This window comes from Tetrahymena thermophila, assembly GCF_000189635.1.
Source record: "Tetrahymena thermophila SB210 genomic scaffold scf_8254437, whole genome shotgun sequence".
Taxonomy (NCBI): domain Eukaryota; phylum Ciliophora; class Oligohymenophorea; order Hymenostomatida; family Tetrahymenidae; genus Tetrahymena; species Tetrahymena thermophila.
Genome location: NW_002476218.1, coordinates 433157 through 449676, shown reverse-complemented (window position 1 = coordinate 449676; position 16520 = coordinate 433157). Strand labels below are relative to the sequence as shown.

The 16520-nt window shown below is 22.6% G+C and overlaps 8 protein-coding genes across 8 annotated transcripts; 6 read left to right on the top strand and 2 right to left on the bottom strand. All coding sequences in view use genetic code 6, as the record gives it.

Moving 5' to 3' along the window:
- Nucleotides 1–65: 65 nt before the first annotated feature.
- Nucleotides 66–845, top strand: TTHERM_00446310 (ribosome biogenesis NSA2-like protein; the record flags this gene model as incomplete). Its single annotated transcript, XM_001023394.3, has 1 exon — nt 66–845. One exon carries the CDS (start codon nt 66–68, stop codon nt 843–845), a length of 780 nt encoding a protein of 259 aa, XP_001023394.1.
- A 978-nt stretch (nt 846–1823) lies between these two features.
- Nucleotides 1824–3098, bottom strand: TTHERM_00446300 (casein kinase; the record flags this gene model as incomplete). The annotated part of the gene is made up of 2 exons (XM_001023393.2): nt 1824–2180; nt 2493–3098. 2 exons carry the CDS (start codon nt 3096–3098, stop codon nt 1824–1826), a joined length of 963 nt encoding a protein of 320 aa, XP_001023393.2.
- A 1137-nt stretch (nt 3099–4235) lies between these two features.
- TTHERM_00446290 (parkin co-regulated protein) lies at nt 4236–5896 on the bottom strand (the record flags this gene model as incomplete). Its single annotated transcript, XM_001023392.2, has 5 exons — nt 4236–4295; nt 4366–4521; nt 4584–4678; nt 4895–5272; nt 5626–5896. 5 exons carry the CDS (start codon nt 5894–5896, stop codon nt 4236–4238), a joined length of 960 nt encoding a protein of 319 aa, XP_001023392.2.
- A 1396-nt stretch (nt 5897–7292) lies between these two features.
- TTHERM_00446280 (transmembrane protein, putative) lies at nt 7293–8595 on the top strand (the record flags this gene model as incomplete). The annotated part of the gene is made up of 2 exons (XM_001023391.3): nt 7293–7418; nt 8335–8595. 2 exons carry the CDS (start codon nt 7293–7295, stop codon nt 8593–8595), a joined length of 387 nt encoding a protein of 128 aa, XP_001023391.3.
- A 599-nt stretch (nt 8596–9194) lies between these two features.
- Nucleotides 9195–12808, top strand: TTHERM_00446270 (ankyrin domain protein; the record flags this gene model as incomplete). The annotated part of the gene is made up of 6 exons (XM_001023389.3): nt 9195–10218; nt 10272–11386; nt 11650–11793; nt 12068–12166; nt 12431–12487; nt 12614–12808. The coding sequence occupies 6 exons, from the start codon at nt 9195–9197 to the stop codon at nt 12806–12808; spliced, it is 2634 nt and encodes an 877-aa protein (XP_001023389.2).
- An 882-nt stretch (nt 12809–13690) lies between these two features.
- TTHERM_000446269 (zinc finger, C3HC4 type (RING finger) protein) lies at nt 13691–14164 on the top strand (the record flags this gene model as incomplete). The annotated part of the gene is made up of 2 exons (XM_012799675.1): nt 13691–13730; nt 13785–14164. 2 exons carry the CDS (start codon nt 13691–13693, stop codon nt 14162–14164), a joined length of 420 nt encoding a protein of 139 aa, XP_012655129.1.
- A 1051-nt stretch (nt 14165–15215) lies between these two features.
- Nucleotides 15216–16049, top strand: TTHERM_000446268 (hypothetical protein; the record flags this gene model as incomplete). The annotated part of the gene is made up of 3 exons (XM_012799674.1): nt 15216–15227; nt 15591–15946; nt 16010–16049. 3 exons carry the CDS (start codon nt 15216–15218, stop codon nt 16047–16049), a joined length of 408 nt encoding a protein of 135 aa, XP_012655128.1.
- An 83-nt stretch (nt 16050–16132) lies between these two features.
- On the top strand, nt 16133–16495 carry TTHERM_000446267 (hypothetical protein; the record flags this gene model as incomplete). Its single annotated transcript, XM_012799673.1, has 1 exon — nt 16133–16495. The coding sequence occupies one exon, from the start codon at nt 16133–16135 to the stop codon at nt 16493–16495; it is 363 nt and encodes a 120-aa protein (XP_012655127.1).
- Between the last annotated feature and the right edge of the window lie 25 nt (nt 16496–16520).

The following is a 16520-nucleotide window of genomic DNA, read 5'->3' as shown; positions in this document are numbered from 1 at the left end:
ATTATAATTAGTATATTTTATCAATAAAATTATTAAATAAAGAGTGGATCTTATTTCACTAATAAATGCCTCAAAACGAGTATATTGAGCTTCATAAAAAGCGTTTCGGTGAGCGTTTAGATGCTGCCGAAAAGAGAAGAAAGAAAGAGTCCAGAGAACACAAAGTGATCTCCAAGAAGGCTCAAACTTTGAAGGGTCTCAAGGCCAAGCTTTTCAACAAGGAACGTTTCAAAGAGAAGATTAGAATGAAAAAGCTTATTAAGGCTCACGAAGAAAAGGACGTCGAAGTCAAGACCGACTAAGTTAAGGAAGGTGCTGTCCCTACTTATCTTCTCGACAGAGAAAAAACAGATAACTCTAAAGTTCTTTCTAATATGATAAAGCAAAAGAGAAAAGAAAAGGCTGGTAAATGGTAAGTTCCTCTCCAAAAGGTTAAAGCCATGACCGAAGCAGAAATGTTCTAGGTTATGAAATCAGGTAAAAGAAAGAAATTAGCATGGAAGCGTAAAATCAATAAAGTTACTTTTGTCGGAGACAGTTTTACTCGTAAAGCACCTAAGTACGAACGTTACATTCGTCCTACAGGTCTCCGTTTCAAGAAAGCTAATGTTACTCACCCTGAATTAAAAACCACTATTCCCCTTGAAATTCTTGGAGTTAAGAAGAATCCTCAAAGTGCTTTATATACAAATTTAGGTGTTATTACTAAAGGTACTATTTTAGAAGTAAATGTTTCTGAATTAGGTCTTGTTACTCAAACTGGTAAAGTTATTTGGTCTAAGTATGCTCAAGTACTTAACAACCCTGAAAACGATGGTTGCATTAATGCAGTACTCTTGGTTTGAAAAACACAAATTAATAAATCCTTACTTATATTCATTCACTGTACTTTTGGCTAATATAATTAATTTCTCTTTACTATAATCAAAACAAACTATCATCAATTTTAAAATAATTCTATAAAAAAATAATAAATGAAAGTAGGAATTCAATCAATCAATCAATATAGCATTAATAAATGTTAAATTGTCAGCAGATCTTTGTAATTAATTAGGCATTATGACCATTTTTCATTTTTTTAATAATATCAAAAAAATCTAGCTCTCAAAAGTTACAAACTCTGCAATTTTAAATAAATAAATTTACAACAACAATAATAACAACAACAAAATAATAACTTAAATTCTACCAACAAGTGGAAATAGGTTTTAATATTAATTAACATAGTATCTTTGTATAGATTTCTTATTGCATTTTAATTTTCTATTTTATCTTATCTTTTGCTTAATAACTAATTAAATCCTTCAAAAATTATATTTTTGCTTTTTTTTTTATAAATTTATCTGAATAAACATTTAAAAAGGATATTATAGCATACCGAGACTATTAAATAAGCCAATATACATACAATTTGTTCTTAATTTAAAGAATTAACTGATTTATTTATCAGATAAAAAATAAATTAATTTTAAAAACATAAATTTAAAATTAAATGAGTTGATTTATAATTTTTTTGAGAGAACCAAATAAATATATTTAAACAGATTTCCGTAAATGAACAAACAAATATTTATTTAACATTTTTTACAGCACATCAAATGCATTTTACTCTCTCTCTATCCATAAATTGATAATTTTTTATTTAAATTTAAAAATATAAAAATTACATTGTTAATAACTAATCCTTAAAAAATAAATTTAGCATTAAATATTTTGAAAAACTAATTATTAATATTTTTTATTAGAGTGATAAAAATAGAAGTCTATTTATTAATTTACTATAAATAAATATAAATATTTTACAAAATAAGTAAATGATTGAATCAATATTCTACTTCTTATGCAACAATATTCCAATCAAAATCTTCATTTTTATCTAAATTATACTTTTTAACCATTTCACTAAATAGATTTTTTATGTAAATATAATCAGGCTTTTATTCAAATTCAAGTGATGTACAATATTTCATATATTCAAATAACTCTTCAGGAAGCTTAGCACATAGCTATTCTAAATTTAAGTTTTATTTCTTTTCTAATATTTTTTCATATTTTTCTTTCTTTTGCAAAACTTTATAGTCTTGCCATGGTAATCTACCCCTCATTAAATATACCAAAGAATAGCCCAATGAAATTAGATCATCTCTCCTACTCTGCTCAAAATACTTTTATGCATTGATCTAAAATTTATAAAATAAAATAATTAAATCAACTCATTTAAATAATTTTATTTTTAACTTAAAAAAATTATTGCTTTTTGATTAAATTTTTTAATCTTAAATTAAATATTTCTAATTATTTTGATTTAGTTTTTCAGTATTTATTATAATATAATTCTATATTTTTTTATTTAAATCTTGAATTTATTTTTTATAAGAGCTTTTAAAATATTATTCTTTTTGTTTTTAATATATTTTGTAATATTTTTCTCTTTACACTTTTATTATAGTTTTTTTTCTTTTGCTTTTTATTAAATATAAATTTATATTTACTGATGCATAACGTGCAGTTCCAGTGAAAAATTTTCCTTCTTAGAAAGGGATGTGTGAACCGTCTTTTTAAATGAATCTTTTGGAAAAAGCAAAGTCAATAAGATATAAAGTTTTGCTATTTTTTCCCAATCCTATGCAAATATTATCTGGCTTAATATCTCTGTGAATGTAGTAACATTTATGTAAAAACTCTAACCTTTCAATAAGCTACAATCCAATTAGGGCTACAGATTTTGCTGAAAATTTTCTTCCGCAAATATTAAATAAATCTTCTAATGAAGGACCTAATAATTCAGTTACCATGACATTATAAGGCTCTTCTGTTGAGCAATAATAAACTTTTGGGTATCCTATGCAATTTTTGTGATTATTTAAAAATTATAATATTTTAGCTTCATAGCAAAGTAGTTTTTATTTTGAATCAGTTTTTTCTAATTTAATTGCAACATTTGTATCTGTATCTAAATCTTTTGCGTGATATATCTCTCCGAAGGAGCCTGCATCGATTTTTTCTATAAATCTAAAAGTTTTTCCTAAACTATTCTTTTTTTCTATTACTGGCGGTTGTACTGAAGCAACCGATTCAGAATCTGACTAAAATTCCATATTTATTTTGAAGCTTTCTAATATTTTTAAATATTAAACTATATATTTATATAGTAAATTTTTTATAAGATAGAGTATATGTATTATCAACTCAAATCTAAAAAACAATATGTATAACTTACACTGCTGTAATCATTTATTAATTCATTATTGATTTATAATAAATATGTAATTTTATCATCAAATTAGTTAAAATCCTTAATTAATATAATAGAAAAATATCTATATGTCAATTATTATAAATTAAATTTGCTATTTTGATACTATAATTACTTATTTATTTTTCAATTTTCATTGAATTAACCTTATTATTAAATTTGCTTGTAGAATAATTAGTAAACTTACTTATATTAAATTCAAAGCTCTTTTTTATTTTTAAAACATTTTAGAAAGTAAAGATAAAAACAATTGCAATTTGGCTACTATTATATCTATACAATTGAATTTATTTATTTAAAATAATTTTAAATATAATAGGTAATTCAAAATAAATTTAATTTGTTAAATAATTATTGATTTCTAAACATAAAATCATAAATAAAATTATTTATTTGTTTTTCAAACATTTAAAAACATAATTTTATTAGTTTAAAAATTCAAATTATTAATTTATTTTTAACCATCAAAAAATTATTTAATTTTATTTTAATAAAAATCATATTTTATATGATTACTTCAAATATAATAATTTAAATATTATTTTTTAAATCTCTAAAGAAAGAAATAATATTGACTAAATTTAATTAGTTATAAATAATTTTGATCATTTTATTTTAATTTAATTAACTGAAATAATTTGCTTTTAGTTTTTTTTATTCAAAAAATAAAAAAATGAATTAAATTTTTAGTATTTTTAAGTTTAAAATTCGAATTAATTTCAACTTAATAAATAAGATGGAATTTTACCAAGCTTGCAATAAAAAAAATTAAAGATGCACACAAGTTATATATATGAAAGATAGAAAGATAAATTTCGTGTTATAGTGACGTTCTTTAATATTTATATAATGGTGTATATGAATGATTAAGTTTCTAGTATTAATCAGTTAATTCTTCTTTTTTATTTTACATTCTTGATGAAATTTTAATCGCTATAAAACTTATTATAATATTTAAATGAAATGCTACTCTGCTTTATCAATTATGGACACAACTTTCATAAGTAGGAATCATGTATTTAATATTAATGAAAGCATCCTAGTTATTTATTTATTTTTAAGATTAAATTTTTAATACTACTTATAAATTTAATAAATGTATTATTTACTTCACCACCAGTTTACTCAAATAATTCAAGTGTTTCTTGTATGAGGTCTCCTAGAGTTAATTTTTTTCTTTGACCATAATCTATTTGGTCACCAACATTTTTGTTACAATTTTTATACAAGTTAAAGATAGGCAAGATTTATCTGTAATAAGGAACCTAAACATTAAAACAAATAAATAAATAAATCATTTTTTGTAAATGAAAGTATAATTAATTACAAGTGCTTCACCAATCATGTCTCCACTTACTACTAGTCTCTATAAAATCTTTAGCATAATTCCAATAATTTCATTATCTCTAGTATTTAATGCAGCTATTAATTTTTAGATAAAATTTATTTATTATTTAAATGACAAAAAAAATAAAATCTAAATAAATAAATTTTATATTTTTGATGCATATTTACTACTTACTATTTAAATTATTTTTAACAAAAATAGTTTTAAAAATTGTGTTTAATTGTTTGTTTATTTGTTTTCAGTAGTTATATTTTTTATTTAGATTTTGATTTCGAATCTTTTGTAAGTACTTTTAACAGGAATAATGAGCTGAGGAATAACAGGAAGAATTTTATTGGATCCTTTTTCAAGAAGATCGTATGTTCCTAAAATGGCTAAGAAACGATAAGGATCTAGTTTTTCTCTAAGTCCATCAAAGAATATGGGTAAGTAATGGTGATAATCTAATTGGTCAGGCTAAATGACCCAAATAATTTTATTAACTGAACCCTAATGATCAACTTTAATAGGTAAATCACCTCTGTCGTAATAACGACGGAATTCAGAAACAGGAATAGTTCTCTTTTTAAAAGCACCACAAATAGGGTTGGGGGCTTAAAATGGTTATTTAACAGGTAATTGAGTAGATGTTTTACCTCCAGTTCCTTGTCTCAAACCTTAAAATTTATCTATTGAAATATAAATATTATTTTTATATCGAATTTATAATTAGTGAATTCAAATTATAAATGATATTTGTTTTGCTGATCACATTCTCACGTATCTAAATAAGGTTAACTTTTCTTTTAAACTTGACTTCTAAAATAAAATATAATAGATTGATAAGTATTTAAAGCTTTAATATTATCATTAAAAGTCATTCAACAATTTTTTTAAACTTAAATATCTATCATAATCACTGCTATTGTAACTCCTGTTTTGAATGGATTGCTATTTTATTTGATAGGATTATCAATTAAATTTATAAATTGATCAGATGTAAACTCGCTTTTCTTAACGATTTAAATTAATTTATAATTACTCACAACTGTGGCTGCTTAAGAATCTTCAAATACAGGTGCATGTTATTCACTTTTTAGCTTTGATTTAGGCAAATATTCTTTTGGGAAATCTCCAAAAGGTGAATGTGGATTCTTTGGAGCTTATGGGATTTTCCAAGGCTTATAATTAGAGTTAGTTGATTTTGCTAAAATATTTTTTAGGTGATCTTCTACAATTAACTAGGATGCAACATTTTCTCTCTTTGAAATGGATCCAACTGTGTTTCCTTATTGAGGGATTTTAGGTAGCATTTATTTGTTTTTACAAGAGAACTATTTTATTTTATTTGCAATTGATTTTTTCTCTATTTAATTTAGATGTTATCAATATTCTTATGATTTATGCCACAAGAGCTTGTAAAATTAATGTTGCTCTCTTATTTTCTTCAAAATAGTTATAATTTTTTTTCTTATTACTATTTAAGATCCTTTATTATTGATTCTAAAGAAAACTGAAAAATCAAAGGCATTATATTTTTTATTAATTTTTTTAATAAAATGATCAATAATTTTGCATTCATTCATTTGTTCATAATAAAAACAATATATTGCTAAGTCGTTTAATTTCAATACTTGTTATTATAAATAAAGTTATATATTTAAGTTTGAATGCATAATTTTTGTTGGTTAAAGATTTGAAGATAAATTAATAATGGCTTTATTCATCTTTTATATTTCATTTTTATATTAGCATATTTTTATATTAAATATTATTTTTTATAACTTTTTAAATTAATTATTTTTCTTAAATTTTATTTTAAAATATTTAAATTTTATTTTTTTAATTATTAAAATTACACTGGCTGAAGATTAGAAAGAAATTATAATAAATATTTTAAAATCTTGCTTTTATCAAGTTTACTATGAAATTAAAATAATTTAAATACATCATCACATTTTATTTAAATTAATTTTAGAAATAAAAATTACATTTAAATAATCTAAATAAATAGGTTAAATAAATTCACTATTTTAGATTAGAAAAAATATAATTTTTTTATTAAAAAATTTAATTAAATTTTTTATGTTTAAATAAAAAAAAGGTTTATCTTGATAAATTATTTTACTTAAAATGATAATTTAATCGTTAATTATAAAATTTTTTTATTATTTATTAAAGGCATTTTTGAATATTCAAAAATGAATGAACATTATTATGAGCTTTGGAAATAATTGTTCATTTACTTGCTATTCAGAATATTTTCATTTTTAAAGAATTTAGTATGAGAAATATTTATTTACAATGATTGACAAATATAAAGAAACAAAAATACTAATAAACTAATTAAAATGGCTTTTAAAATGAATGTAAAGATATATATGAATAACACACTTAAAAAAAACATGAAAAAGCTAAGGGATTAAAAGTTAGAGCAAAAAAGACAATAGATAAAATTCATTTAAGGTATGGGATAGATCATAAGGGTTTGAAGCTGGGGAAAATTTAAAGATCTTTGTGCAAAGACCAAATTAAAAAATACAAATAAATTAAAAAAGAAAAGAATAAAATAAATAAAAGACATAATCACTAATATAATAAAAATGGTTAAGAAGGTCACTCAAGATAACATCCAATCCAAGCTCGCTTTGGTCATGAGATCCGGTAAGGCTACCCTTGGTTACAAGTCTACCATCAAGGCTATTAGAAATGGTACCGCTAAGCTCGTTTTCATTTCTAACAACTGCCCCACCGTTAGAAAGTCCGAAATTGAATACTACGCTTCTTTGGCTCAAATCTCCATCCACCACTTCGTTGGTTCCAACGTCGAACTTGGTAAATAAGATATTCATTTTTAAATAATCTTTAAAAGTCAAGCAAGCTTAAATCAGCATATTTAAGAACAAGCAATCAAAAAATTATCAATCTCTCTTCATCAAAAGAAATTCCAATATGATAATTAGATGATTTCATTAAGCAGAAGCTAAGATTACAAAAAATTGCTATTACAAACAGAAAAAAAGCATTTAATGATAAGATGAAATTATTAACACATCTCAATACAGTTTACTTTAAATTGTGAAGGAATAGTTGATTTTATTAAGTAAAAGTTTAACAAGCAAAAATATTCTCACTGGAATACAAGAAGGTGTAGAATTTGCTAGTTTAATTTGTTGCAAAGCGCTGGAATACATGAAGGCGCTAATTCAATATAGTTTTCGCTGGATTCAAGAAGGCGCAAAACTTGAATTACTTACTTTCACTGGAATACATGAAGGTGATAGAAAAAAAGAGTAAGTAAATAAATATTGCAGCAAGAATTACTTATTAAAACATATTTCAAGTGTAAAATAAATCCTAAGTTAGAAAAAAAGAAGGAGAATTAAGATATAAATTTTTTGAAAATTCCTCTTTATGAATAGTATGATAGCTACTTCTTAACAAATAAATGTATTAAATGATATTAAAGCAAGGAAATTAGTTATTCAAATATATTCAAAGATGGATTTTTATTAAGCTTACAAAAAAAATTTTTAGGTTTTGAAAAGTTTTTGGTAAAGGATGAAAGAAAAAAAACAAGGAGTCCTACCATAAATCGATTAATAAATAAGCTAAGTGTTGCAACAATATAAATAGCTGCTAATTTCAAATTTAAGAAATGATTAAAATAATAATAAAAAAAGCTTGATTGATTTTTTATTTGAGCATAGATTATTAAACTTTTCGTAATTGTTATTTAAAATAAAAATAGGTACTGCTTGTGGTAAATATCACAGATGTTCCACCATGGCTATTCTCGATGCTGGTGATTCTGATATCCTCAAGACTGAATGATTTATTTTCCTTTATATAAATTAGTTATATATAATGGAATATAATATTATTAACTTGCATTAACATATACAATATATATAGTTTGTACTATTTAAATATAATTTTTATTGTAAAATAAACCTCTCAATTGTTATTCCATTTCATTAAATCATATTCAACTTCCTCTTCTCACACATGAAAACAATTATTTATTACTTAGACTTATTTTCAAAGTCTTTACAATTTGCAAAGATTACTTATTGATGAGCATTCTTCAGAAAGAAAATTAAAAAAGCAAACTAAATTATTTTAATAAATTTAATGTGAGAGATATAAATTATTATGAGTTAAATAAAAACCATTGATTCAAGCGTATTTAATAAAAGTAGGGATTTTTCTCATTATTTTTAAACTAAAATTTAAATTAAGGTTTTTTTTTTCAATAATTGAAAGAAAATTAAAAGTTATTGCTGCTTTTAACAAGTTTTTTGATAATAAGTGGTTTAGATTAATAATAAACTAGAAAATATTAGTCGAATTTGTAAAGATAGTTTGTAGAAAAATTCTACACAATAGAGTTTATTCTAAAATAAATCTTCTCCTCAGCGTAAATTTATTCTATCTGATAACAAACAGAAAGGATTGATTTAAATATCTCATCTTTGATTTTGGTTGTTTTTTAATTTTATGATGCTCAACTCTGGATAAATTTAAGCTAATTCTAGTTCTACATATCTAAAAAGTGGACAGTTAACTAGAGTAAACTCTAGGTGTATTTCGGAAATAAATATAATTAATATGTCTTAGAAGACTATAGATTCTGTGCTTAAGGAAGAACCACAGCAATTTTAATTGGAATAGGGGAAAAAAGACTTAACAGAAGCTGCAAAGCAGTTTGTAGAGAGACAAAACGCTATTTTTTAGTATAAAAGAAATTAAAGTTTAAATTAGGAAGTCAAACTATCTCATATTTCATCTCCTATTTCAATAGAAAATTAAGATAAAACAAATAGAAGTAACAAATAACTATTAGGTTTTAGCTAACTTGTTGAGAAATAAGATTTTATTAATGGATAATAAAACTGTGTCAGCAAAAGTAGTTAAAGCGATGGCTTTTATAAAAATAGCAAAAACCTTAAAGAAGATTAATTAATAATATAATATTAATAAATTTCAGGTTAAGGAAAGTTCAATAATAATAATCGATGGAATTTAGCTTAACAAAAAAAAATTAATACTCTAAGATAAGGTAGCTATGATTCCTAAGAAAGTAAAGAATCATCACCTAGTAATAACATACATATGAACAGAGTCATTAAGGATAAGGGTAATAATCTTAGTTAAAGTAATAGTTAAAAGTCTATACTACATTCATCGAATTATAAAGGTAGCTAAATGAATTAATAAAATTAAACTGCTAATAGCGTATTAAGATTATAATTTAAAAGATAAAATTAACAAAATTAAGCTTAAAACAGAATCCTAAAAACACCTGATAGACTTTTAAGGAATGACTAATAATCATACTCAAATCATTAATAGTCTACTTTATTATTGAAAAATAATTAACCTGTGTGCTCTTAAAGCTACTCTATTAACTCTAGTAATTAGCAAGTAAATAATTATTAACTAATCAAGAATAGTATTCTAAAGAGATAGCTAAAAAAAGTTAGTAATGAGATGGTAATTTAAACATTTTCTAATCCATCTACTCCAAGCTCCTATTAACATTCGAATCAGAAGTGTACACCTCTTGAAGATAATTAATTTAGAGAACTAATAAAAATTAAAATTGATTAAAAGCTTAGAAATAATGCAAACTGTAATTTATTTTTATTTATTATTTAATAATTTTTAGCCATAATTTTAATAAAGGTAAGAATGAAGCTGAAGAAAATGTAAAGATTTCTGAAGTTTTCAAACACAATGCTGACAATAATAAATATTCTAAAACTCAAAATACAAATTTTACAAACTTATATAATATACAAAACTAGTAGCAAAATAATAAAAATTTAGAAATCTAGTTAAATTAATAAAAATCTTTAGAAAATCTAAGAGGACATTAATAGAATAAAGATTTTTTATAGAAAAACAATTCCTTTCAGATAAAAAAGTAAAATGGAAATAGCTCAACAGAGTTTCTTTATTAAAAAACTTACTCTTCATTTGTAAACAAACAAAATTATTAGCCTAAAAAGATAGATTTTTATAAAAACTAATAAGATGGAAAAGGAAAAAATTAAATAGGAGTAGGTGCCTTAGATATAAATTTTCCATTAAAAGCTTCTATTGATAAAAGCACTTCGAAAGAGAGTAAAAAATAAAATATAATGATAACTCCTTAATAAATTTAATAAATAATGGAATCTGAAAGGAGACAACAGCATATTCAAAGATAAAATATTATTTATGATTTAGTGAAGTAGGTTGAAGAAAACCCTTTGGATCGCCTACAACTACTAAAAGCACAAGAGAGTTAAAAAAATAAAAGGAGAAGTACAAACAAGCAGTCTATTCCTTTCATATATGACATAATAAAATCTAAAAATTAACAAGCCGTTGCAGTTATTTAGGATATTTTAAGGACAAATAATATGATACAATTATCAGAAGAAATAGAATCAGCTATTCAATAGAATGCTTTAGAATAATATGATAAAGAAAAACCTAAGCATCAATTTTAAAAGCACAGTACATTATAATAATTTTATCAGCAAATATAAAATGAAAATCAATTAAACACAATAAAATAAATGAAATTTCAAGATTTTATTAGCGAACATGCTAATAACAATACAAGCTACTATAATGATACTCTATCTTCTAAGAATAAAAATGTATCATAAATTCAGGCAATTAGTGAGAATAAATTTGTCAATTAAATTTCAAAAGACTAAATTTTGTAAAAGAAGAAAGTTAAAATTCTCAGACAACAGCTAAAAGAGGCGTTAAAGTACTTATTTAAGCTTAAGATATCTCCATCTGAAGTAATCAATTTCAATCAATACTTTGATTATACTTTAAAATATTTAATTTAAATAATTTTCGATTGAAAGCTACATTTTCCGTAAAATCAAAAAGCTAAGAAGAAATTCTTAAGAAATGAACTAAAACTTTTTGCTTATGAATTTACTTACACTCTTGAGATTAATTTTAAAAAATAAATATAAATTTTAAATTTTAATTTACTTTGAAAATAAATACATTTGGTTAATATTTTTAAATTAAAAAATATCTATGTATTTAAAAGATAAGTAGCAATTAAGTATTCAGCACGAAACCTTACTAAAAGAAGGGTAGCTATGAGCTCATTTGCTATTCTAAGAAAGGAGACACAGACTTAGTTAGGGATTTAACTATGGAAAATAAATATCTAGTTTATGACTTTGATTATGTAAAATATCTTTTTACTTTTTAATACAAAGCAATGATAGCACTTTTTAAGGGAATCAATTTTATTATTTTTTCAAGACTATTTTATTAATTAGCTGTCTTTCTGTCTATTTTTAAATATGATTATTGAAATTAAATTACTTTCTTCATAAATTAAAATACAGTAAGATAATTTGTTTAAAATAATATATTTGTAATGGTGCTATATAAATTTATAAGCAAAAGATCCTCATATATTTTGTACTTATATCACAAAAAAAAACAAATTTTAAAAGGTATATATGACGGCATTGCATTGGGCATGCAAAAGAGGACATTGTTAAGTAGCTCGTATGCTTATCCAATAAGGTGCAGATGTTGATGCCAAAGACCTTGTAAATAAATTTTTGTATTTTTTTATTTTTTATAAAATGCTCCTTAATTAAAAATATAAATTTATTTATACACTAAGTTATTTCAAAGTTTTGAATGATAATAAGTTAATTCATGCCCATTAAATTTTTTATTAGTGTATCAATGATCAGTAGCCTTGAGCAAATATTTTTATTACATTTTTTTGTTTACTCAAAAAATTAATAATCATTAAAAATAAATTATAATTATAATTCATACAACTCATATATTACATCATATAATAGATAGGCAGAACTCCTCTTTATTTTGCTATCTCTATCCAAGATGCTCCCATAGTTGAGGTATTATTTTTTATTTTTATAAGTTAACTTCGCCTAGCAAATTAGAATTATAACACTTAAATAATAGCAATTAATATGTATGGGATTTAATTTTTACTTTTATTTTTTTATATCAACATTGATTAGCTTCTTCTATCGAATCAAGCAAACCCTTGGTCAACTAAAGAATATAATCTTAATGAAATGGTAAAAGAAAATTCTAAGCTAACAGCACTACTTTCTAGATACAGGAAATTAGATATTGTGGCCAGGATGAAAAAGAAGACTAAATAGGAAGAAACCCAAAAAAACTAATCTTAAAGCGCAGAGGGTGCGGTATGAAGAAGATTCATGATAAGATTAAAAAATTTAGTTAAATAAGGAATTATCCATGAATGAATACTTATCGAGAGATTAATATAATAAATGACATTTATAAAAGGATAATCAATTCCAGCTTTTATAAGATAGATAAAAAAAATAGAATAAAAATAAATATTTATTTATTACCACAATTTTCACATTTCATTAAATAATTCCATAAAAATATGTTTATGCTTTATATAAGAAGTGTAAGTGAACCTACTTATGCGATATTATAAAAATCTTTTTTGCATCCCTTACTAAGGAATGAATTTTAAATGTTATGAAAAAAAAGAATTACATTACTCTGTAAAAGTTATTTATGGATAAATGTTTTTGATTTGAACCATTTAGCGAAAATTTTAAATAATAGACTCTAATTAAATAACCTTTTAGCTTTAATGATTGAGTATCAAAATTAAATTTTCATATTTTTGATTGACAGATTTTTCTTACATCTACTAATTAATTATTTAGTTAACTAATTAATTTTTAAATATTTTTCTAAATTAGTAAAATTTCCTTAATTTGATATGAAATATTAAAGAAATATTCAATTTTATATGTAAAAAAACTCTAGAATTTATTACACAATCCAATCCTTTTAAAAATGATTTACAGAATTTATATATTAAATTGATTGAAAAACAAATAAAAGCTTAAATTTTTTATAATTTAAAAAAATAAATATTAGAAATATAAAATCAAACAACTAATTAAACCTTAGTAACAGACACTCATAAGTCTCAAAAGTAGTATTTCTACGCTTAGAGATTCATAATTGATATACCATATTTATCCTTCTCCATTTATCTATCAATCATCCATCACCCAAACCACACATAGATAAAGATTAACAAAATGGGTTAAATTTCATGCTGCAGTTCTAAAAACGCATAATGTAAATAAAATTTTTTTAGTTTTCAAAATATTAATCTAATAATCTACTTAATAGTTAATAACCTTGTCAAAACTCCCTATGGTGACTCAAAAACACCCTAGCTATCAGAGTGCCACCCTACTAACTTATTTAAAATGAGCGAAGAAGATTTAATGAATGAAGAGTTGATTTGCTCTATATGCCTTGGAGTTGTAAGGAATGCTGTAAAAGACCCTTGTGGACATGTTTATGGTGAATGCTGCATCAAAAACTGGCTCAAAAAGAATCCTAAATGCCCTTATTCATAAAAAAGTCTTACTCAAAACTAGTTAAAAGCTGAAAAAAGTGTTCGTAAAAGGGTAGAACATGAATTAAAAATTAGCTAAAATTAAACTAACAACAGTAATAGGTAGCATCTTTAAACCTAAAAAATAGAAGTTCAAGCAACAAGTTGAAAGAATTATGTATAATATTGAAAGAACAAGTTTTTTTTTAATAAGCACCAAATTATTAATAAAAGTTTTAAATTTATTGCGCAAAATGAATAATATAATTCATAAAAAACAAAATATTTAAATTATTTACTAGCAGAGCTCTAATAAACCTAAAACGTTTTTAAGAGTTGAATTTTTCTCGGTTCTTTCTTGAATACATAATAATTTACTTCTTTCTTTCGTTACTTCTATTTAGAATTTAACAAAAATAAATAAATAAAAATAGCAATTTGCTAAAATCCATTCTGCATTAAGAAAAACACATTCTAATATTAAACTATAATAATAACTACTCACTTTATACTTTACTTCAAAAATATACTAATTATAATAACAATATTATTCAAAAATGCAAAAAATAACTTATTCTTAATCATAAACTGACTAACTAACTATCTCAATTTAATTTAAAAATTGTAAGTTTATTTCATAATGTTTATTATTTATATACAAATTTTAAGAATCAATCAATCAACAACAAATTAATTTTTTGTAGTTTTAATATCTAATTTTTCTCTATACTAAGTCGTGCGTGCAAAATACTTATAAAATCCTTCAAAAATTATAACAAGCAAAGCAAAAAAAAATTAATATTTCGAAAAAGTATATTTTTGAATATAATTAAGTTAATTAAAATCCTATTTGCAAAAATATTAACTAATATATATTATGTAATAATGAGCGAAAATGAGAGTTAGAAAAATTATATTCAATAAATTTTTCAATTTTTTTTTGGTCTTTCTGATCCATACATAAACAACCCTAAGTAACCAAAATGACCTTCTGAAAATATATACTTGACTTAATTTTTAAAAATTTTTATAAAAATAGTCTCCATAATTTTACAAAGGGAACTTGGAAAACACAAAAACAGTTTTGATATTACAATAGAGGACTTTAACTTTTCTGAAACTGAGAATAATTTTCTTAATTATTTCATAAGCCTTTATTATCGCACTTAGAGCTACAGAACTTGTAGTTGTATTTTGAAAAAAATCTTACATAGAAAAGAATGACAAACAAGGTAAATAAAAATCTATTTCAAAAAAATTTAGATTAGAAAGTATATAGATAAATTAATTAATCTTTAATTTAAAAATATAAATAAATTAATCCTACACGATAACAAATAATTAAATAACTATTTATAGCCTTAAATTAAACTATATTATTTTATTTTTTACTCAAATAAAATATGAAAAAATAATTATTATTGACAATTTACAAAAAAAATTTTTTTATGTAATTGAAGTTCAGAATTTATAAAACTATTAAAAAAATTTTATAAGATATTTGATGATTTGAAAAGTCTACTTTTAAATTTTCGCTTATTCGCTTAGTTAAAATTTTTTTATCTAGACTTTATTTATTTATTTTAAAAAATAAGGCATAGAAATTTAAATTGTCTATATTTTACTTCTAATAGTAAAATAGATAGTTGGACCTATATGATAATAGTTTTCAGTGCATTTAAGACTTCAAAGCAACTTTAAAAATAATGCTTGTATTTTTTTTGAAGAAAAATTCTAATTAGTTATTATTATTCATACAATTGATGCATTATTTTTAAGTAGGAATCAAAATTTTTTATAATAAGTAATTAAAAAAAAAAATCCAATATCAACATAACTAATAATAATTAGCAATATCTAAAATTTTTAATAAATCACAAATAAAACATTTATAATTATCCTTAATTAAGAACAAAAATGGGAAGTTGTTGCACTACATCTAAGCCATCAAGTAAAAAATAGCCTAAGTATAACGATGATTCATATACTAACGATATTAATTAAAAATAAAAAGAGCATTAAGACAATAACTAAGGGCAAAATTAAAAAATTGATAGTAAAAAGATTATGAAAAAGAAAGAAAATGGTATTGTAATAGGCGGAGCTAATGCAGAACCTAATTAAAAGATGAGTGAAGATGAAAGAAGAAGAAAAGCTGCTGAAGCTGCAGAATAAAGGTAATAAGCTAATAAAAATAGAGGTTTATCTGAAAAAGGAATAGTTGAAATGCAATTCAAAGAAAGGAAAATGCAAGAAGCTGAAAAATATGAATAAAAAAATGAAAATTATGTTCTTCAAGTAAATATTTTTTAATTTAAAGGCTAATTTAAAATCTAAATTTTATATTAATATAAATTTAGTGGAAATGAAGGAAGGATTAGTTCAAATTCGCTTTAAAATTAAAATAATTGTAAATATGAAACAAAGTCTTATAAAATAACAAGCAATAAATATTATATAGTTAAAAAAAATTTAAAACTAAAATTTATTCAATCAATGAAAATGTTAAATTATTTATTCTTATT